The following is a 24,278-nucleotide window of genomic DNA, read 5'->3' on the forward strand; positions in this document are numbered from 1 at the left end:
CAGAAATGGGTGCTATCTTGGATGGTCTGAAATCATGCCGTAACCTTCGTTTCCATGAAGTTGAACTTGAATCAGATTCCAAGCTGGTAGTCAATTAGTTGTCTGGAAAGGGTCATTTTCATTGGTCTTTGTTTGATTTTTAACTGATTTTTTGAGAAAAATTCTTCTTCACACTTACTGTGTGAAGAAGCCCCAGCACACCCAACGTGCTGGGTTGAAAAAAAAAAAAAAAAAAAAACATTTTCTTTACAGTGTGCTGCGGCTTCCGGCTGTCCCCAGCATTTCTCATTTTTTAATTGCTTTTAAGTCATGCATGCACAGTTGAAACATATGTTAGAGAAACCAAGAAAATTGCTGATGGTTAGCAAAGTTAGGTGCAAGGAGCACGTCTCAGGAATTTATGTTCTTTGGAGATCCTCCAAGAGAGATTAAGGGTTGTGGATAGGTCTGTCTTACCTACACTGAGATGTTAATTATTGGTTTTTTGTGTTGTATGGGAGTGGCATGTATAGTGATTTGTTTTGTTTTTTAAAAGAAGTTTGTACTGTGGTTTCACTCCCACCCAAATGTAAGTGTTTTACTAAAAAAATTGGTTGACCAAAAAAAGGCCAGCCTAAGAAAACAAGAACATTTTTTTTTTATATATTAATTACTCCTTATATATTGTATTTGCAAGAAAAATATAGGTTAGGTTTGAATAGTTAGTTGAGATGAAATTAATTGAAATGAAAGTTGAAAGTTGAATAGAATATTATTTTTTAATATTATTATTGTTTTGAGATTTGAAAAAATTAAATTATTTATTGTATTTTATGTGAGAATTTGTTAAAGTTGTAATGATGAGATGAGATGAGATGAGATGGGTTGAGAGTATTTCTTAATCCAAACTAAGCGTTAAATGCAAGAAAAATATTTTAGTCACAAATGGATTACATAAAAATAAATTCACAAACTGATGTGGCTTAATGCAGTGTATCAGATTATAAAATTACTTTTCAGCAGTTCTTATGGCAGTTGTAACAGAGCTTCATTGCTGTCCCTACACATTCTGTATATAGCCCCGAAGAAACATCAATGCTTGCATTGAATTTTGTTCCCCAAATCAATTAAGATTTCTCAGACCAACAACACTTCAAAAAATTTAATTAATCAAATACTCATATTTAATAAAGAAACACAAACTGTATAATTCCACGTTAAGGTAAACAAAACCAAAAGAAAAGAAACACGAACCACTTTCAACAAATATATTTGCTTTCCCTATCTATAATCAACAAACCCCATTCTTCAAGCTCTGATGATGATGATAAAATTGGATGAAGGACTTTAAGCAGAGCAATCGAGTTATTTTCTAACAATCAGTTCATTCAATCAGAAGAAGGCTTGGTCTTCAAGCGGTAAAGGAGCTTTTTCTTCTTAGAGGTAGGATTGTCAATGGTCAGTACCACCTTGCCAGGCTCACCAATCTTGAAACTATTGCAAACGACTGGTTCTTCAGATGAGGAAACCTTTCTAGTCTTCTGTATGATCACAGTGTAACTTTCTTCAGCGCTTGGCACAAATTCTGCACCGTACCTCACCTCCCAACCCACTACTCTGACCTCCCAAGAGAGAAGGCAGGACTGCATATCAATAATTTCACATATTAGACCTTAGTTCAATACTCATCAAAAGAAAGACCCAAAATTTATATTGGCTTAGAGGGGGATAAGGAAGGGGAAAACAAATGGTATCATTTAACGTGAGCACTTTGATCACAGCTTAAACTTCATTTCTACATATTATTAGCTAAATAATATATAATGCTCTGATGAATTGAAGAAAGTGCAGTAGCTGCATTCTGTTACCTTCTGTGAAAAACCATCCGTGCAGAACAACTTTTCTAAACATTATTGTTTCTTCAAACCCCATAAAGTATTTGGCATCACCATAAGCAAACATCTAGAGAGATGCTGTAAAAACTGTACCATTTCAATTGGTGGTGACGTGCTAATCTATAAATGGATTTTAAGGAGAATTATCAATGCACAGTCAGCTTGTCCCTAGCTAAATGGTACCGGTACAGAAAAAGCAGTCATGCAACAGTAAATAATGTCACTAGAGTCAGAGAATCCAAGGATGGATTCCCTGTTTTCAACAGCACAAGATACTACAAAAGTTTACCCAAAAAAATTCATTCTAGCTACTATAAAAAGAAAAAGACCCTTGACCAAGAACAGAATAATTCACCTCAGTAACCGGAAATTCCACTGTGTGCTTTGCTGCTGGTCTAATAGTAATCTCATTAACGGCATCAGTTGTGCCAAATTCACCATCTTTGCTTAATCCTCCGTATTTGATTGGTACCTGTTCTGGAGCTATGTACCTGCATTTTACAAGCCAGTTAAGACTCAAAGACTACCTAAATAATTTAGACATACATCCCAAGCCACGAGTGATAGATGAAAATTTTGGCACTCACCTCGAAAGGGTCCCCACAGACTTGGAAGGGCCAGCAAAAACAAACTTGCTTTTGGTCCTCTGGGTCAGGAATGGGCTTATCATTCTGTTGACTGCCAGGTACCACCAAGGGACATTGATAAACACCTAACACAACATCCAAAACGAAAATTATAAAACTCCAAATAACATTGAAGAACCTGCATGTAATTGAAGATGGCTATAGAGCATAACATACCTGTTTGGCAACAAATTCAGGATAATTATCTTGGAGAAGTTGGAGGGCCTGTTTGGTTGCATGTCTAAGCTCCCACTTCCCAGGCCCAGGAGAATTCTTCAAATCATTGACCTGAACAATAGTGCAAATACCGCCTGGGGTGAAATCCAACTTCCGGATACTCCTTTCCAGGAATTGAATTCTCCACCTCAGGAATTTCTGCCTCTTCTCTTCATCGGAAAATGTTTTCTGGTAGAGCTCCTTGCTTTGGAATTCCCCATAGACATTGTAGCACACGGGGTGTCCTTCCTTATCAAAGCCGTGCATGAACACCACCTTTTCTAAATCACTGCCCAGGTCTTCTTCAAGCAACTTATCGATCCCAAACTCTTTCCTCCAGCGTACGGTGTTCTTGATCATAGAGAACGCATCTTTCACCTTGAAATCTCTCGCTCGGAGAAATTTCAGGAGAATGACATCGCTCCTCTCATCGGCCAGTAGTGGTACACCCCAGATGGAGACCTCCTCCTGAGACAGAGGGGCTTTGGTATCTTTTTCTTCCGGTTCCGGAGGTGGAGCAGCGTTCTGACCTTCCACATCTTTCGTTGGAGGTGTAGGAGGCTGCTCCTGTGATACTGAAGAAGAGACCGCCACAATGGTTTCTTCTATGGCTTCCACAGTCTTTGCACCATCATCATCTACAGAATCCGCAGCCACCTTCTCTTTAATAACTTTTGTAACCACCACTGTTTCTGTTAGTTGTTCCGCGACTGTTGCTTCATTTGCTGGTTCTGCCTTCTTCTCTGCTCCATCCTTGGTTTCTTCTGAAGTTTCTGATTCTGGTTTTGTGGGTTCTTCCGGTGCCATTGAAGGAACATCAGCAGTCACTTCCGATGCCTTTTCTTCAGCGGGTTTCTCGTCCTCTCTTTCCTCTACAGCGGCTGGCTTTTCTTCTTCTTTGGGTTGTGATGGCGAAGTTAGAGATGAAGCCAGAGTAGTGAATTCATGCTTGCTGAGCGCGTCTTGGATGAGCTGCTTAAGCTCTTCGAGTGCCTTTTTCTCGGTCTCAGGAAGATCAGCAACTCTGGTGCTCTCTTCCTCGAAAGAAACCGATTGTGGGATCTTCTCAACATTGTCAGCAGGCTTTGTGGACATGTCATTCTCAACGGCAGGCTCTTCTTCGACAGTCCTAGGCTTCACGGGCTCCTCAGTCTCTCGTACATGCGTTGACTGAGGCTCCTTCTCCACCTTTGTACTGGCTTTCTCAGCCTGTGGAACATCAGTGACCACCACCTCTTCTTCTTGTGTCAATGTCTCTTGGCCTTGATTTTGAACAGATTCCTCAGCCATGCCAAATGATTCTTTAGTTCCAACTCGAAAAACACAAAACTGCTTTAGAACTTGACAGGGATGAGAAAGAGCTAGCACGTTCTCAAACTGTAAATATGATCATATACAGAATTAGAGAAGTTGGTCAGAGAGAGAGAGAGAGAGAGAGAGAGAGAGAGAGAGAGAGAGAGAGAGAGAGAGGGGTTGTGGGAAAGGGTTGTGGGAAGGAAGAGAGTTTTTAAAGAGTGATTAGGCGTCGTGGGCGTTGGGCTTTGTGGGGTAGTGGCGGTCTGTGTGGGTGGGGATAGTACCAGACTGTCAAAGGGTTCAAATATATTAAGCCAGCTATGAGTATTCCACTTCGTGGGACCCCATGACTAAACCCAGTTTTCCAATCTGTCAACACATTCCTTTCATCAGATAGACAGATCACAACCTTGGCTAATTTGACATTGTAACGGCGTAAAATGGGAATCAATCACAGGCGTATTTGCCGGGCATTGTCTTTAATTTGTGAGTTGCAAAATGAATTGAAAGGTTTTTCGTGTGTTGGGGGGGTTGTGATTTGTGAACTGTGAAGGGCCTACATGCATGCCTTGATGGCGTAAGTCTCGAGGAAAACGCCAAAGTGACTAAGAGAAAAAAGAAAGAACACCTAGGATCCATTGCATTCACTGCTCATTGTCTAGCTGTTTCTTTCAACCTGCATATATATATCTGCAACGTTAAACATCTTGTGGAACCCTCCATCAAGCAGGAGGCAGGCCCCAGATCATATATATCATCATGACTTTGGGGACTACCCGTTTGCATTTGCTCCTTCTCAACTTCTAGGCTGTCATGATCAAATGCCTACTGCATGTTCGAATATATTCTATGCTTACATTACATGCAACCTCTTTAATATTGTACTGTTGTTTGCTTTGATAATTTATTTTCGATGAAATGAGGAGAACGAGGTTACGTGAGTGTTAGCATCTATTTACATATATTTTTTATACCATATTTACTACATACCTTAATTAGATTAGTATCTTGTCTAAGCTGATTAATTAATCTAAAAATATTATGTAAATATTCTAGGTCAGAATATAATTTTGTATTTAGGTATTGATTATATTTCCTTTATTACACATGTCTTATTATATTATAAATAATCCACCTTGTACATTTTCAATGCACATTAAGGGCTCGTTTGTTTTCTGAGATGAGATGAGATGAGATGAAATGAGTTGAGATTAAAGTTAAAAAGTTGAATAAAATATTGTTAGAATATATTTTTTAATATTATTGTTGTTTTGGGATTTGAAAAAGTTGAATTGTTTATTTTATTTTGTGTGGGGATTTGGGGAAGTTGTAATGATGAGGTGAGATGAGATGAGATGAGATGAGATGTTTTTGGAAAACAAACAATGCCTAAATGTTGATCAGGATTTTCTTTTGTTTTTTTTTTTAAGAAAAATTATCGTCATTCATTCATCAAGAAACTCACATTCATGAGTGGATACATTCTGGGATATCTCTATATAAACCAAAATAATACATTTAAAGCTCTACCAATGTATTATTTTCTTTTGTAACTGGTTTGATTTTCATTATTGCTGATATTCTCTATAGATAAACGTTTAAAAAATAGCCAAACCTCAACTTTTATACAATTTTCTCACATAGTACAATACGTTTTGTACTATCTATTTTTTGAAAATCTTGTGGTGATTTTGATAATAGAGGTGTAGAGAACCAGTGTTGTTAATACTATACTGTATCGGTCGGTACGGCCTGTATTTTTCGTACCGGCCATTGGGCCGGTACAAGTACTATATGTATTTCATACCGGTCGAAATACCGGCCTATATTTCGACCTGTACCCAATGTTTTGAATACCATACCGGACATCGTACCGGTCAAGGTACTGGAACGAAATATTTTGGTACCGGTACCGTTTCGGAATAGCGTTTCGAGATAACGTTTCGGGATAATCGATATATAAATAAATTATATATATAAATATATATATATATATATAAATTATATTTCAAAATAATAGTCTATATATAAATAAATTATATATAAATACATATATATATATATATAAATTATAAATAGTCTAGGCTGAATTAGGGGTTAAAAAATAAGTTTGTAGTTTGAAAAAACGAAAAAAAAAAAAACACACACACACACATACAGAGGCCGAAATATCGGCCGATACCGGCCGAAATATAGGCCGGTACGGCCGGTATTTTAGCCGGTACGGAACAGATATAGTACCTGTACGGCTGTACCGGCCGGACGGCCGAAACGAAAAATTTCGGCTGTACCGGCCGGTACGGTACGAAATTTAAAACACTGCCTGTACCGGCCGATATTTCAGTCTCAATTTTTTTTTTCAAACTATAAATTTATTTTTTGACCCCCAATTCAAACTAGGCTATTTATAATTTATATATATATATTTATATATAATTTATTCATATATAAATTATTATTTTAGAATATAATTTATATATAATTTATTCATATATCGACTATTCCGAAACGGTACATGAAACGGTATCGATATTAAAATATTTCATTTCAGTGACTTGACCGGTACCACATCCAATTCGGTATTCAAAATATTGTTAAGAACCACAAATTAATCAAAGATCCGTTGAATATCATGAATGTTTCAGTACTTACATTTATTTGATGCAGTGATCTGATCTTGCATCTCTTATTTAATTAGAATGCATCTATGAGAAAATAAAAAGTAATAATTATGAGTTTTTCAAGGGCCTGATCATAAAAACAAGGAAGTTAAAAAAAAAAGTTGGAATTACAAAATTAAATGGTACTCATAGAGACCTGTGCATATAATATATGCAGGTGGTTATTGATTTAGCCGGCGTTAGAAATATCAGCTTGCATGCTACTCTTCACCGATCGACCGCGTTTTCACGGTTATCATTATGGTATGTCACATGCGCTTTGCAATGCTAGCTAGCTAGCTTCTTTCAACGGTATTTTCATATAGAGAACTGTTTATGGTTAGCGAAAAAATAGTTTGAAAATATGTCTCCAATGTGTATTTTTTTTTATATATTTTTTAATCATTATAAACATTTTTTAAAAAAATAAAAAATTTCACAACATCATTAAATAACACTTTCTTAATTACTAAATAAATAAAAAAATCGAAATCCAAAGCATTTGTCTTTCATATATACATTTTCTTTAAAATAATAAATAATAAACATGTCACTTTTCACAACTCACTCTTTATAAAATGAGTAGTATTTTTATTACATACCTTAAAAAGTAAACTTATTTTATAAAAATGTTTTTTATTTTATAACATGTATTATGAAATATATTATGAAATGTTATTTTCTCGAAAGAAAAAGTTATCTTAAATGACGATTTTGTATAGTTTTGTGGGCTATTTATTACGTACGTTGCAGTTTATTGCTCTGAATTAGTGTTTGTTATTAGAGTGACCAACTTCCTCTCCTCAAGATCCTTAATTAGAGAAAATTGTACGTAACATAGCAAGATAGGAAATCGGCTGATCCAATTAATCGCCGCAGGCCGTAAATCTACACATTCATATTGGTGACACATGGGGACCACATAGAAGGGGAATTGGGTGGGATGGGTCAGATATGATACATAAGGATGTTGACTCTTATGGTTAGGCACGTGTGTTGGGCTTTTTATATAGAGTTTGGTTTTGTTTTAGGGTGGCCTAATTTGATCACCCGACCCAACAAAGATTTATTATGATTTTTTATAAATTTTTAATGAGATTTGGATCATGGAGTGCTGACTTGATCTTGTTTTATCTCTTGTCATATATATATATATATATATATATATATATTGTATTATGCCGTACAGTCGCACATTATATTCGACTATCATTTGAGAAATAACAATCTTTTGTAATTTTGTGGATAAAATCCTATTGTCGAATCACGTAAATCTTATATTCACGTGTGATTGATTTTTTTTTTTTTTTTTTTTCTTGCTCTTGTCATTCAAAACAATATCAATCTGTAATTGCTAGAGGCTCTAGTCACAACAACATGTGAAGTCATACGTGGGATAGGCCGTGTGTGTGCTTCACATGCCAATCGTTTTGCAGTAGTTCCACCTTGTAGTATAGATCGACGGTTGGGGAGTGGCATGGTGGGTGTGTGTGCAGATATTTGGTCACCAGAATCACCTTTATCGAAGGTGGTCGAGAGAGGTGGGGCAAGCCCTCGTGAGCGAAAAACATAAAAGGGATGGGTTTTGTGTAAGTAAAGCCGGTTTGTTTGTTTGTTTGGTAATATACAATGCTCGTAATTACTGCTTTATTTTTATTTTTTTTTCAATTCTTGAATTTTATTAAATAAAGTAAAATAATATACAACCCTAATTTTCTTCTAAAAAATCGATATTTTAAATTAAAAAAAATGAAATAAAAATAAAAGTGGATAAATTCATTCAAAAGGGTTGTCAGATTTTACACACTAAAATTACACTAAATTTATTAAATAGCATAACTGTGATTTACAGGTTTGTTTTTTTTTATTTTTTTTATTTTAGGTAAGTGGGAAAATATGATCTTAGAAAGAATGGATCTCAAATGTCTTTGATAGGTTTTATAATTCCAAACTGGGCTGAGGATAAAATCTTGGGGCAGGCCCATATTAATGCTATTCAGTACCTTTCCAATTTAGTCCATATTATAGTCGAGATTTGATCTCCCGTTGACATACTCAATTCCAATTAATAAGGTTAATTATGAAATTTCCTAATAAAATTTGCGGGATGCATTGGTAAGAATTATATTTTAATTCTTATTAATTAGCTTAAAATATCAATTAATTAGATTAATTATGAGCTCTACGGTTTTCGTATACCGAACGAAACCCACTACAGAATTATGTGCCAAAAGTCACCCAACAGCTAAAAAAAAAAAAAAAAAGTAAAACAATTTACTGTACATTCCACTAATGTGATTGGTTAAAATTATTATTTTATATTAAAAAAAATAACACAACTAATTATATTAATAAAGTGTATAAAAAGTACACAACAATGACTTCACATACAATTTTTATTAATTATATACATAAGGTTTTACTGTTGTGGCACATTTTCACGTGGGTTGGTGAGAGCACTGATCAAGGCAGAACTGACCAAGGTGAAAATAATGCTAATTAATTAAGCTTAATCTAACCTTCCTTGTTTACGATCGAAGTAACTTACACAGATTTAATTTAATTTTAGAATTATGCTAGATATATGTCCTAAGTCTAAAAGCTCAGCAAAAGCCCTTTGTAAAAATATGGGCTCCACTAAAGCTGGGCTCTACTAAAGCCTTTTGGAGTTGTCGTTTTTGACCTCCAACTTCGACAAGAGTCGGAGCCAAATTGTTATTCCGACTCCGACTCCGACTCCGATTGGAGGTTGGAGCTCCGACTGCTGATTGGAATCGGACCGTTTATTTCTCTGCATTTCTAATAGAGAGGTTCGCTCAACGTGGTGCTCGAGCAGAATCCATACAGAGAGGTTCGCTCATATTGCACACCCCTAGGCTCCACTAGAATAATTTTTTTTTTCTCATGGTGGGATTAACTTTTTTATAAAAAATTTATGCAAATTTTATATATTTAAAACTTGTACAAATAATTTTTGTTAATTTTAAGTGAGTAAATTTTAAAATTCAGTAGGATTGCATGTAGCAAACCACTTGAGAAATAAATTCTTTTTAAAAAACAATAAAATAAAAATACAGGATAATTAAAGAAAATTCATTGTGGTCTCTATGATTAATAATCAAGTACATTAAATAAAATATAATTTTGGACTAATATACCCCAAATCTGGAATATAAAGTAATTAATTAATTGAGGCAAATTTCTTATATAAATCTCATAATTTTTAATACTGAAATTATACGAATCAAATCAATATTAAATAGTTATAGACGCAATTAAATATACTTTATTCATCTTTAAATAATATGGAAAATCTTAACCACGTGCTTAAGCCACCGCCGTTTGTAATTCCAACGCCGAAGGAACTCCATGATTAAAATAATGCAGCAATTAATGATTACAGATGGCAGCGAACACTTGGCACATGTGCTCCACGTGATCTCCATACATCTTAGTACATGTTTCTCTTTATTATAACAATATTCTATTTGAATGGTGGGATACATGTACTTAGGGGTGTCGATACGTGACACGACTCATTAACCCAACACGAACACGACACGATAAAAGCGGGTAAGCATTTTCCCTTAACGGATTCGGGTCAAAACGGGTTGACCCGTTAAGACACGATAACTTAACGGGTTGATAACATGTCAACCCGTTATGACCCGTTAAGAAAGTTAAAATTACAATTATACCCTTATACCTAAAAAATAAAATTGTTGGGATTTTAATTTCGATATTTTTATTATTTAGATTGTAATTTTGGACTTGTAGTTAGTTTTATATTTTTTTTATAGATATTGTAATTTTAACATTTATATAAATTTATATTAAACTTAACTAGATTAATTTGGTTCCTCAAATACTCTCAACTCATCTCAACTCATCATTACAACTTTTTCAAATTTCAATACAAAATATAATAAACAATTTAATTTTTTCAAATCTCAAAATAATAATAATATTAAAAAATAATATTCTAACAATATTTTATCATCTCAACTCAACTCACTTCAACATCCAAACACAACTTAAAGAGGTTAATTTTGAGTTTGTTTCAATCCATTTACATAAATAGGTCAAAACGGATTGACACGACACGACCCGTTATGTTATTGGGTCGTGTTAGGGTTTGAGATTTTGACACGATAAGCTTAACGGGTCGGGTTAGGGTTGATCTATATAGTATAATATACATGTCTTGACACGATACGAACACGACCCGTTAACACAATTTGACACCCCTACATGTACTTTCATAATTCCACACAAAATAGCTTTTTCCTTTTCCTTTTATACAAAAAAAGAGAAATGGGCCTGCTGGATGGGTTCCCGTATCCGGTCTGTATGGTCCATCCGTCCGCACTTGCTAGGTATTGGGCCGGTAATTCATCCAATATTATTGGGCGGGGCGGGAACCGAATAGGGTATCCACCGGGTGAATAATATATATAACTTAAAAGAGATGTTCCACTTGATGAAATTGCTTATTTTTAATTACAATCAAGATCCAACTTTTTAACTTAAAATGAAAGAAATGGAAATAAATAATTAGTATTTAATATTCATATGAAAACTCGAGAGTATATATATTAATACTTTTTAAGAATTGATTTAAGGAAGCTCTTGCCACTTCTCGACAATAGAATTTTATTATAGGCAGTACTAGTGTGCCATCTAGTTTTGGCTATTGGACGTATCTATTAGTATAAATTTTATTTTTTTAACATATTTAAATATTTTTAAAAAATAAAAAAATAATATTATTATTTTACTATAATCAAGTCCACGTGGAAATATCCACTTTCAATTGTTGTGTTTGCCATTATTTTACCATTAAAAATAAATAAATAGTAACAGATGGGGGGTACCTTGGCAAACTCAAAAGCAGTGAAACGGTGAAAGTGTAACTCTTTGTTTGATGGGGGTATGGTTTGGCAAAATGGCATCCAAAAGTCAAATCGACTCCGCGTTGTCTCCTAGCACAACGGCGTTTTTAGAGATCCGAATCCGATAGCAAACAATTCGTATATAATTTAAATATATTATTTATATAGATACACAAAGAAAATAGAAAAGTAAGAATCAAGATGGATGGTATGGACGAAGCAAGGCGGTTGCAGTACTGATACTGGCAGTGATTGGATTCAAGCTGGTCATGGATTCCCATACTCATCCACCCACGTGCATACTTCAACTCCCTCCGTAATTCACTTCCACCCTCATTAAATATATATATAGCCACAGAGATTTGCAGACACTGCCCTGCAGGTTTCAGTTTTCGTGCCTATCTTCATACAAGAACTGGGGCTGTAGAACTAGTCGCATGCATAGCGATTCGTTGTAAGATCATCTTTGACATATAGTTGTAGAAGCAGGAGAAAGAGATACTCCAAGAAGATGGAAAAGTACGAGTTGATGAAGGATTTGGGAGCTGGAAATTTCGGGGTGGCAAGACTCTTGAGGCACAAGGAGACCAAGGAACTCGTCGCCATGAAATACATCGAGCGTGGCCGCAAGGTTTGTCATGCTTTTCTGTTTGGTTGCCAAGAAAACTTGGGAAAAGATATTAAATTTTTTTTTTTTTTGTAAGTACGCTTTACGTTTGGTGTTGTTGGTTCCGAAGAGCGGATATTAATTAGTAGGAATTTATACATTTAGGAGGGTGTGTTTTTCTGAAATGAATGGAGGACTGGCTTTATGTGAATTTCCAACAATGGGAAGATTTCTAAGGCTCAGTACCAGGAAAGCAAAAGAAATTTCCAGTTCGGGAATCTTAGATTTTTCCTACTTTAGAGGACCCATAAAATGAACCCAACTGTAATATTTCGTACTTATTTGGATCAAGTCATTTTGTTTTTTTTTTTTTGTTCTGTTTTCTCTTGTTCTCCTTCCGTTTCCCAGAAACCAAACAGTATTAAAAGGCTTCTTTCTAACATGATCACTGGATCTATATTCTATCTCTTGAATTTCAGATTGATGAGAATGTGGCGAGAGAAATTATCAACCACAGATCGCTCCGGCACCCCAACATAATCCGTTTCAAGGAGGCTAGTTTTGTTCCCCTATCCCAAGAACTTTGTTAAAGAAGTTATGAATACTATTGCTTAACTCTTCTTCTGTTGTTTGGGTAAATCAGGTGGTTTTGACACCCACGCATTTGGCGATTGTGATGGAATATGCGGCCGGCGGAGAGCTCTTCGAACGCATCTGCAATGCCGGTAGATTTAGTGAAGATGAGGTAAAAGTTACTGTCTCTCTTTTCTCTTGTTTGATTGGTTGATATTATTCTCGTAGCTAATATGTTTCTCTCTTCATTTAATTTCCTAGGCTAGGTATTTCTTTCAGCAGCTGATCTCTGGTGTCAATTATTGTCATTCCATGGTAACATCCCTTTTCACTCTTAGAAGCTTTCTCTTTCGCTCACTTTTCTCCTTTTCTCTTTTTCTGTCATTGAAATTACAAATAGCGAATACAAATGTTTATGTTTAACTCTTATCTTGCAGCAAATATGCCATAGAGATTTGAAGCTGGAAAACACACTTTTAGATGGAAGCCCTGCGCCACGGCTAAAAGTTTGTGACTTTGGTTATTCTAAGGTTTGGAAATTATTTTCATTTTTTTTCTGATATTTAATATGGTAGTTTTGAGAATTTTCTTTTGGGTTATACTGTTTGTTCTTGCTGTAGTCATCCCTACTGCATTCAAGACCCAAATCTACGGTTGGAACTCCAGCATACATTGCACCAGAAGTTCTTTCTCGGAGAGAGTATGATGGCAAGGTGAAATTTTTAATTACTCATTTTCAGTAGAAAAGAAACTTTTGTTCTGTTCTCTAGCCTGTTCTTGCAATCAGGGATTACATAGGGTGGGTTAGAAGTGTGACCCATTGCATCACATATATATTTGTGCTTTACCCTTAAAACTAGTGCTCCCTTTGTCCCTATTATGGTCTCCATTGATAAAGCACATATTTTAAGAAAGTCACATTGATTGTTTCAACAACCTATATTTCTTTATGTTTTTGTTGTTTTATTAAATGCTCGAATATTATAAAAAGTTGTAAATCACAATTCCCATCCATTTTTTTTGTTTGTTCTGTATCTCCCTTGCTCAATGCAGTGTCAACTATTTCCCCCCTCCCTTCCTATCTTATTATCTTCTAGAAATTACTTTGTTTTTTTAACGTTTGGGTATTGAAAACTCTCTATGGGATGGAGATTGATATGTTCGCCTGTTCCAGATATTAGGTGGGCAGGGATGGGGATGGAGAAGCCCACCCCACCTCACCCTACTTGGATTAATTTTGGGATAATTTTGTAATGTTTCTTGTGTGCCAACTATGAGTTGGTGGTTAATATGCGTGTATGTATGCAATCACCAAGCAATAATAGATAAAGTGTGAGTTCTCTTTTTCTAAGTATTGGGCACCTCTGATAATGGACATTTTGTAACTTTCCTGATTAATAGGATACTGTTTATAATTATTGTGAATGGATTGTCTTGGATGTACATGCTAGTGGCGCTTAGCTTGTCCTTTTGTTACTCCAACCTTTCTTTAATGACCATATAATATAGTCAATTACTTCATAGACACTCCATGTGGCTGTACGGTTTGAATTTTGGCCAATTTTGAGGGCCATACCTACTCTTTGGACTTCGTAAAATAATGACCACTAGTGTACTTGTTAACCCCACTAGTATTTAACTGGCTGTTGAATCTTGAGTTTTGTAGCATCAGCTACCACCACATAAAACTTCTATGATGTCTTTGACTTCTTTTTCCCGCCTTCTCCTCTTATGGGGGTGGAAGAGAAAAGGGGAGGAATCTTTGTTGAAATATGTTATGGATGGGTAGATAAATCTTAGACGAACCATTCCTGTAGATAGACCTTAGATGGACCATTCCTTTGAGCATTATCTGTCTTCCATTATTCTATGGCCATTTGTATTTTTGTGTTGGCTGATCTAATCCAAGTGCTTTTGATGCATTCGGAATGTTTAACTGAACTTGCTCTGTATCAACCTTTTCTGTCCGGTATATGGCACTATCCACCATCCTAGCATTTGGTTTACTGCATGTAGATCCCCAACGCAAGTTTCAGGGGGCCTTGAAATTCTCTCTTTCTGCATAATTGGTTTCTTAAATTAATTACTCGTGTTTCTGGTCATGCTATCCAACAATAAGGGGCTCGAGTTCTAAATAAGTCCAAAAGCTTTTAAGTTTATAAACCTTTGTTATGGGTATAACATATATGAAATAGTAACCGAGTCATTTTGTTATGTGCTTGCTAAAATCACAACATTTAAATGGGAGTAACTTGAACTTGATCATTTTGAGGAAGATTATATCTTTTCTTTCATTTATTTTAGTTGGCAGACGTATGGTCTTGTGGAGTAACTCTCTATGTCATGCTGGTGGGAGCATATCCTTTTGAAGACCAAGATGACCCCAGGAATTTTAGAAAAACAATTCAAGTGATTATCTCTCTCCATCTATATAATTTAAAAAAAAAAATAGTGTGTTCATTATTTTCGTATTTGATACTTCTTTCTCTTTATCATTGATCTTCTGCAGAAAATAATGGCTGTTCAGTACAAAATCCCCGACTATGTTCACATATCTCAAGATTGCAGGCACCTACTCTCTCGGATATTTGTTGCAAGTCCATCCAGGGTATGTACCATTCTGAAGTTACTAAACTTTATTCCGATCATTAAAGTTTGGATTCATTCAGCTAGCTTAAGGATGTCATGAAATATTCAGGAAAATACCTTACCTTTTTAGCCCTTTTCATCTCATTGGAACTTACCTTCTTAATTTTATTCTTCCTCTTCCTGGACAATTTCATCGTACCATGTCAATGAGAGGCATAGTAGAATTAATGGCAAGTTTGATTGGCTTGGCTGCAGTAACGCAGCGGCATAGAACAAGATGGTTGAAATGATAGAAAGGCAACAATAAACTCTCTTGTCTGTCTGAATCCACTTGTAGTATGGTTAGATAAATTTAGCAAGTTCTATTTTTACTTATTAAAAAAAAATAAAAATACTATGGTTAGATAAATGAACCCGTGTCTTGACTGACATTGCAAATGGCCCACTGTTCCCCTCTGTATACATGATGCCTTTGCTGGTAGTGAATAATTCTTTCATTCGCTTCTCTATGAAATGATCTAGTGGTTAGCTAACTCTCCTCTCAGATGCATGCCTATACCAAATCAACCTAATCCCTTTCACGTTGAGTCCTTCAAAATTCCGTACTGTCATTTTTCATACAAAAATTGCACCAAATGCTACAGCCACCAACCACGACTCGCTCCATGAATCGCTAGCACTGTTAATGGAGCCACATACCAAACGTTTCTAAAAGAGAGATGCCTATAGAGTCCACCGAGAACATTTTGATACATGTAGGACACAACTTCAATCGACAAGTTTAGAAATCTAAAAGAAGATCCAGTTTTGCATATCAACTACTCAATATCTTTGTTTTTAACGCAGCACTCACATAGTCAAATCTGCATGCACAACAGATCTCACTTGGTATAGTATGGCACAATCTGCTGCTAAGGCAGAATACTCAGATTTCGTTTGCTGGTCACTGATAGAAGGCTCGATATGAAAGGAAGACTTTGGGCCTGACTTTTTAATTATGCATGCATAATGAATGGTATTCTCTGATTGAAAAATTCTTCTCATCAACTACTATTCACCACCCCACACCCCACACCCTATAAAAAATACCTCCATATCCTATGAAAAACATCCACACACCCTATGAAAAAGTTATAGGTGTGGGGTGTGAGAGTGAATAGTAGCTGATGCATAGTAAATCCCTCTCTGATTAGTAATATAAATATGGCATGTAGCACAACAATGCAACATGTATTCGAAACATAACTAAGAACTTGTGTGTTTGTTTCTTTTAGTGGGTGCTAGAGTATATTGGGAGGATAATGTCATAGTTACTCTTTGGGTTCTGAGTTTATTACGTGGATTACTAGATTAAAAGTTGCTTTCTAAGATACTGAATCTATTGTGATAAAGTACCTTGATTGAGTGGTGAGGGCTAGAATTTGTACCACCATGTTACTGTAAAATCACCATTTGTCCCAAAAATTTAAGCTGATGAGAAGAGGTAGATTTTATTATTTATTTTTATATCTTAACACTTCCCCTCACGTGTAGGCCAGACTCCACCCCAATCGATGGCCTAACACGTGTAATAATTAATTAAATGGGGTAGAGTGTAGAATTGGGATTCGAACTTATAACCTATGCTCTGATACCACGTGAAATCACCACTTGTCTCAAAAGTTAAAGTTGATGGGAAGAAATAGATTTTATTATTTATTTTTATATAACAGTTACAATATAGGTAATTCCCCTTGTATTGTTGGTTTTGCAGAGAATTACAATTAAAGAAATCAAGAACCATCCATGGTTTTTAAAGAATTTGCCAAGGGAGCTAACAGAGTCTGCTCAAGCTATCTATTACCAGAGAGACAATCCAAGCTTCTCTCTTCAAAGTGTGGATGAGATCATGAAAATTGTAGGAGAGGCAAGAAACCCACCTCCATCATCTAAGCCTATCAGGGCCTTTAGCTGGGGAGCAGAAGACAAAGAAGAAGAAGGTAACGAAGACATAGATGCGGAGGTGGAGGAAGAAGAGGGCGAAGAAGACGAGTATGACAAGAGGGTCAAAGAGGTTCATGCAAGTGGAGAGTTTCAAATCAGCTAAGCAGTTTCATCCTTCTGTGGTCATAAGATAATTGAAGTGTTTAAAGTTGTGGCCGTAGCATATTTATCAATTTGTATGTATGATTTAATAATTGATGCTACAATCTCGAAAAAAAAAAAAAAAAAAGGAATGGTGGATTCTAGAGTATAGAACTTTGCATGCAATCTACTATCTGTTTTTCCATGGAGGCCAAAAGTATCAGAAAAGGATAGTTTTCTTGTTATATGCGAACTTGAATATGTTTGATCGATGTCCTCTTGTCATCCTCGTTTCTGTATGAAATGGCTATTTCGACTTTATAATATAACGTATCATATTAAATCACGTCAATTTTTTTAGTTTATTTTTTTGGGATTTATTTGTGCCTAAAACATTTCACCTTTTAATTGTGTAAAAGAAGAAATTTATAGAGTCAATTATCCTTGCATGCTATGTGCATGTTTGGGATTGCAGTTGGTAATATAGCTTTTTGCTTGAGGCTTATAATTGTAGAGCTTAAAGTAAAAAGCTACTATTCAAAAGTTATTTACTATTTAGCTTAAAGTAAAAAGCTACTATTCAAAAGTTATTTACTATTTAGTAACTATATGTCTAAAGTACTTTTAAATATATTATATTAGTTTAGAAACAAATTTAAAAAATACTTTTTGAAGTAGAAATGACATAAAATGTCAATTTTACATACATAATCATAGGTCCATACGTATTGATGTGCAAGTTATTGAAAATGATAAAAATTTAAAATTTAAAATTCAAAATAAAATAGAAAATACTGATAAAATGAGACTGTCACTTAATAAGATAAGACAAAGGTAAAGTTGTAATTATTTAAAAGTTATATGGATACTTTTGTCTATTGACAGTTTTTTTAAAAGTGTAATTACGTTCTGCAAAATTCAAAAAAATACGTTTGAAGAGAAGCATTAATTTGATGTTTTTCCTGAAATGTACTTTTTAACTTTTTTTTTTTTTTTTTATGTAAAAAAATATTTTAATATGAATCAACCAAACAATCCAATTTATCATTAAACACTTTTTAAGATTACTTCTGAAGTAATCCCAAACAGGCCATTCCCTTGTTTGGAGACTAATACAAAGGAAGTCCCAAGCTTTTCCATTAATGGTTATTGATCTTGAATTTGGACGTTCAATCTCCTAAGCCAAATAGAGTGAAGAGTCATGTGGAAAACGTCGAATCTCTTGGGAGTTGCATTCACCATAAAATGTCTCTGTACTTGTTTTACTCTCATGTACAGCCTCAAGTACTGTCTTTGAGATATGCCCATCAAAATCGTTTTGATATTTGGTAAGTCCTTCACTTCGACTTGAACAGAAAACGACTTCCAGTTTAGAACATCGCTAAAAGGTGGTATATAGCTATCAGAAATCAACACTGGCACACACTCAGCATAGATTGCCTCGACAACTCTTGGACTGGCTACTTCATACCCACTTGGGCACAAGCAGAACCTGCTCTTCTTCAACATAGAGTCATAAGATACTTTATGTGGAAGTTCCTCATAAACCTGCACGTCTTGGTCTTTGTTTTTCCATTGCTGTAGAAGTAGGTACCTAATGTGGCCATGCAAACGACCTGCAAAGAAAGCAAGAACCGACCGGCGGGACGGGGGGAGACCGCCAGTTAGCCCTGTGATTTTGTCTGTCCGAATATTGATTTCTGGAAAGGATGCATCCTTTGATGGTTTGAATCCTTCAGATGTATTAGCATTGCATAGAACTCTTATGGACCTGTGGAATAGATGTGGAACAAAGGAAGACACCCTCGGCCCCTGTAATAGAAGTACTATATTTGAGTAATGAGAAATATGTGTAAAAATAACTTTACAATTTGACGTATCCTATCAAACTAGATCAGCTTATATATATGTGCGCGCATGTATGTGCGTGTATTTTAGAATCTTTTATGGGTTTGATTGTTTACCCAATCATGGCAAGAGAGCATGAAATGATCAGCACCAAGGCTTCGATTCCAAAAGGGATATCTGTTGGAAATTATGTCAATGTAATCGACCATAACGTGTTGAAAGTAATGATCTTTATGAGAATTGGGAACGTAGAGGTACTGAACCATCATGACCACACTGAAAGGAAGGAAGTAGACAAGAGCCTCATCAGGATTTCTAGTACGGAAAAGTTGTCCCCTCTCCATTTCATGGATGAACCTTCCCTCTGTGGAATATATACTCCTGCATGGACCATTGTGAAACAGTGGCACTTCTCCTTCTTCGTATACGTAGATCTTGAACAGCCTCTCCATCTCTAGATAACTCCTATATATATCCAATCATCATTTTTTAATTAATTAATAAGGAATTAACTACAGTACTCAATATAAAACTCAATGATATATATTCAGTTTATTTGAAAAGCAATGCTAGATTCAAGTATAGAGAATGCAAGTTGATCCGTACAATTCATAAATTTTAAATTTTATGAAACATTCTTATTAAATTTTATGCTATCATTACCCGATCATATGGTTATCTAAATAGTCTTTAAAAAAAATAAATTGATCAATGCAATTCACTAGTGAGTCTACTCGGCCGGGTTTCTTACTCGATGGATTAGAAAACACTTGATCCTTAAAAGACAGAATTAGACAGATTTAAAAAGATGAGAAATGATAGTTGCAGTCATAAATGCGTAAGCGCCGTGTAATTATTTTTAAAAAGTGAATAAATATGAGATCCACATGAAAAAAAAATAATTTTTTAATAGTAGACTCCGCTATTTTTCAAAGCAACTGTACGTCGTTTGCACACTTCATGACTGCATGAAACATTACTCTAAAAAGATATGAAAATGCTTGGTTTATACAGAAATTTTATACAAAAAAATTTATTATGTAAAATTTATAAATTAACATGACTTATAAGTCATCCGTTAAATTATAAAATTATTTTTATTTTAAAATAGATTTGATTTATTGGATTAAACCGCATCAATTTATAAACTCTTTTATATAAATTAATTTTTGTATAGACTAAAAACTTTTGGCAATAAATATGGTCGTACCTGTGGAAAGCATTTGCATTCCTATACACTGGGCCATGAGGAACATAATCTGGGTCCTGATAAGTTGATGTCCAATTCCGGATTTGAGAAGCTTCTCTTATTGAAAACCGGGCTCTAGCCAAACTTGCTTCGACTTTCTTTAAAGACCTGCTCTTTCTCTTAGAAGCGCCAACAAAATGATCTTGATCGTGCCCAGCTTCATGCTTCAGTGTTGTCTCTTTCTCTTCTCCCTGCTCACCCACCACCCAAAAAGAAGAAATATCAGTGACAGAACGTTCGTGCAACATCGTTGAATGAAAAAAAAAAAAAAGTAGAAGTAATTCCTACATGAGTAGTAGAAGCTGATGGCGCTGGTGTGGGCTCTGAAGAACTGAATATTGGAGTATGAGTTTCATCAGCTTGATCTGATGGTGTTTCTTTGTTTGGTTTTGCAGAACCATGTGGAGTTGTTGGTGCTTCTGATGCTTCACCATGTTGTGAATTAGAATTAATTAATGGAGGAGTAGTAGTACGGAGGGCTGCAGCTGCTGCTGCTGGTTCAAGCAATTTAGACGAACTTTCTATGGAGAAAGGTGGAGAATAGAAACTCAAGAAACCAATAATAACAAGTATCGGTAGAGTTACAAGTAATAGAACCAAAAACGAAGTAGAAGAAGACCAAGACATTAATGAAGAACAAAATGGCTTGTTTGGTAATTGTGATCCCATCTCTTCCTCAGGCAGCTTCTACCATAGCCACACTCGCACTATCCAGAATCTTGGCAAACGAGAGAGAGAGAGAGAGAGAGAGAGAGAGAGTAATTGGGTGTGGGGATTCATTACGTGGTGGATGGTTTATTCTTTGCTTGACAAGACATATGTTCTTGTTGATAGTAACAAAACGGCAGACGCATGTCTCCCCCGAATTGGCTGATGCTATTTCTTAATTTCTCCTTGTAATTATCAATAAGATCTAAGTTTTCTTTTATTATATACGTAGTACTATTTGTCTTCCTCATCACTTTCTATCTTTTCTCTTTTCTATTGATCTTTTCATATAGATGTGTCAAGATGTCTCTGTTACAAGCGGAATGGAATGGTGGAGGACATCCTCGTATAAGTTAACACCATCTTCTAACTCATGATAATGGAAGGCAAGAATAATCTTATAATTTCGACAATGGGTTGAACCAACGACTACAGTTCTACTCCAGTTGTTTTGGATAAGGATGTTCTCAAATTTTTTTTTTATCCCAATACTTTCTATAATTCAGAGATAGATAAACACTAACATTTGTATTCCATTGTATTTAATCAAGTCATTTACATAGGCGGGAACATAAGTAATATTCTCACATATTCTAAGATATTTTCTTCTCAAACATCACTCAAATACAAAATACTTTTCAATTTCAAATTTTAAACTTTTTTATCTAATCAATTTTTAATCCTCACAACTTTCTCAAACTCCTAAATAAAACACAAAAAAATAATATAACTTTTTTAAATCCTAAAATAAAAATTATATTCAAAAGATTATATTCAAATAATTTTTTTTTTAATTTATAATATTTTTTTGTAACTTTTTCTCTCTCATTCCCAAAACTCAATAAAATATATTAATTTAAATTATTTCACTACTATTTACATATATCTTAAAATATTCTAAATATTCAAACAATTCCTTAATGTTGTGGGATCACAAATTGTATGTTTTTCTTTTCCAATTTATAAAAATGTTTGAATTAGAAAATTGTCAAGAATCTTAATCTTTTTATTTTATAATATAAATTACAAATACAAAATTAATCTAAAGTACATTCGGAGCATAAGGTTCCATTTGGATTGAAAGATGAGTTGAGTTGAGATGATTTATGAATAATAATGATCAGATTTATGAGTTGAGACGAATTGAGATGATTTTTAAAAATTTTAAAGTGAGATTAAATATTTTTAAATTGTTTTTGAGAAGGTAGATGTGAATCTCACAAATAATTATATAATATTTATAACAATTTTATTTTATAATATATTTTATAATAATATTATAAGATGATAATATTTTTATAAAATTAAATTATATAAAAAAATATCAAATAAAAACATATTTTATTTATAATATTATTAAATAATTATGAAATATTTATAAAATCAGCTGTACGGAAAAGTTATGCCTCAAATGAGCTGCACGTTGTACGGAAAAGTTATGAAATATTCAAATAAGCTGCACGTTTTTTTTCTTTCGTCTGAAAAGTTACTGTTTACAATTTTGTCATCTTGCAAAACATGAGAAAGCATTTTCAAAACAACACGTACAGAGTGATGAGATGAATCCAAACGTTATATGTTTCACATTTAAAAAATAAAAAATTTTATTTATAAATCTCACACAACACGTACTATTTTTTTTTTAATTTTTTTTTTATTAAATGTATGATATATAAATAATAAATAGAATAATTTAATTATTTTAAGAAGAATAAAATCAAATAAAATTTAAAAAATAAAAAAATATAATATATAATATGTGAGACTTATAAATAAATAAAAACTCCTAACAGTGGACAGCAATGCGAGATAATCAAATGAGCTACTTCCTTCTCTAAAAAAAAAAAAATTCCAAGATTTCTTTGATGGGAACTCTTCACATTTTGTGAGGACCAGCAGCCAGTGATATGTTGACTTGACGCTCCTACAAAAATATTCGTGCAGGGTCACTTAGGTTGTGTTTGAATATTGAAATGAGTTAAGTTAAGTTGAGTTGAGATGATAAAATATTGTTAAAATATTATTATTTATTATTATTATTATTTTGAGATTTGAAAAAATTGAATTGTTTATTATATTTTATATTAAAATTTAAAAAAATTATAATGATAAATTGAGATGAGTTGAGAGAAGTTAAGGAATCAAACGAAGCTTAATTTGTAATCAATGAGATAAAATAGTCCTTGTATCGGGAAAAAAAAAATCACAATTCCAATTAAAAAAGTATTTTTAAATAATATTACTATTTTTTAAAAAAATATTAAAAAAATATAAAAAAAAAATTCAATTGACTTTATCAGGAGCACCCCGGTGGGTATAACATTACTGTTTTCACGAGGAGAAATATTACTTTGCCTCCTATTATTATTATTTATTTAATAATTAAAAAAGTAATTTTAAATATATTATTATATTTTTTTATTTTTAAAAATATTTAAATATATTAAAAAATATGTATAGAAAAAAATGAAAAACTAAAAAAACACTATAAATTAAAATGAACAAGTTACTCTAAACGGCAGATAGTCCGACTCTTTCATAAATTGAGTCATCTCATTGACTGTATTGATTTTTCAAAATTGCCATTTTTTAAAAAATAATAGTATTTATAAAATTTAAATAGATAAATTTTATATATAAATTTTTATAAAAATATGAGTCTAAAGGGAAAAAAAAATTATAATAGAGTCTATTTTTATATATATATATATAAAAGGTCTACGTTAAATTTATACGTTCAACTTTATATATATCATTTCTGTTTTTCAAAACAAGTTCACAATCTATGTTTATCTTTCTCTAAACTAAAGAAAATATTTAGATCAACAAACTGGAAGGTTTAAATACAAAAAGCCTCAACTATTTTATTTTATTTTATCTCATTATTATAGTTTTTTAAAATTTTAAAAAAATATATAATAAATAATTTAATTTTTAAAAAATTAAAAAATAAAAATTATTTAAAAAATTATATTTTAATAATATTTTATTTTATTGTTAAAATTCATCTCATCTTAACTCAATATTACCAATCAATTTTTATGATAAAATGCATCCAGAGCCTCAGGAGGAAATC

General features: G+C 33.7%; 3 protein-coding genes across 3 annotated transcripts; 1 reads left to right on the top strand and 2 right to left on the bottom strand.

Moving 5' to 3' along the window:
* Positions 1-955: 955 nt before the first annotated feature.
* LOC108983836 (patellin-3-like) lies at positions 956-4,224 on the bottom strand. The gene is made up of 4 exons (XM_018955614.2): positions 2,678-4,224; positions 2,462-2,586; positions 2,230-2,365; positions 956-1,622 (listed from the first exon to the last, which is right to left on the bottom strand). Exons 1-4 carry the CDS (start codon positions 4,004-4,006, stop codon positions 1,368-1,370), a joined length of 1,845 nt encoding a protein of 614 aa, XP_018811159.2. The 5' UTR covers positions 4,007-4,224; the 3' UTR covers positions 956-1,367.
* Positions 4,225-11,734: 7,510 nt separating this feature from the next.
* On the top strand, positions 11,735-17,669 carry LOC108983840 (serine/threonine-protein kinase SAPK7-like). Its single transcript, XM_018955617.2, has 9 exons — positions 11,735-12,195; positions 12,651-12,725; positions 12,815-12,916; positions 13,006-13,059; positions 13,182-13,274; positions 13,365-13,457; positions 15,049-15,153; positions 15,254-15,352; positions 17,087-17,669. The coding sequence occupies exons 1-9, from the start codon at positions 12,076-12,078 to the stop codon at positions 17,417-17,419; spliced, it is 1,074 nt and encodes a 357-aa protein (XP_018811162.1). The 5' UTR covers positions 11,735-12,075; the 3' UTR covers positions 17,420-17,669.
* A 768-nt stretch (positions 17,670-18,437) lies between these two features.
* On the bottom strand, positions 18,438-21,278 carry LOC108983839 (probable glycosyltransferase At5g03795). The gene is made up of 4 exons (XM_035694791.1): positions 20,783-21,278; positions 20,456-20,685; positions 19,362-19,710; positions 18,438-19,209 (listed from the first exon to the last, which is right to left on the bottom strand). Exons 1-4 carry the CDS (start codon positions 21,161-21,163, stop codon positions 18,544-18,546), a joined length of 1,626 nt encoding a protein of 541 aa, XP_035550684.1. The 5' UTR covers positions 21,164-21,278; the 3' UTR covers positions 18,438-18,543.
* Between the last annotated feature and the right edge of the window lie 3,000 nt (positions 21,279-24,278).

Source organism: Juglans regia, chromosome 10 (assembly GCF_001411555.2).
Source record: "Juglans regia cultivar Chandler chromosome 10, Walnut 2.0, whole genome shotgun sequence".
Lineage (NCBI taxonomy): Eukaryota > Viridiplantae > Streptophyta > Magnoliopsida > Fagales > Juglandaceae > Juglans > Juglans regia.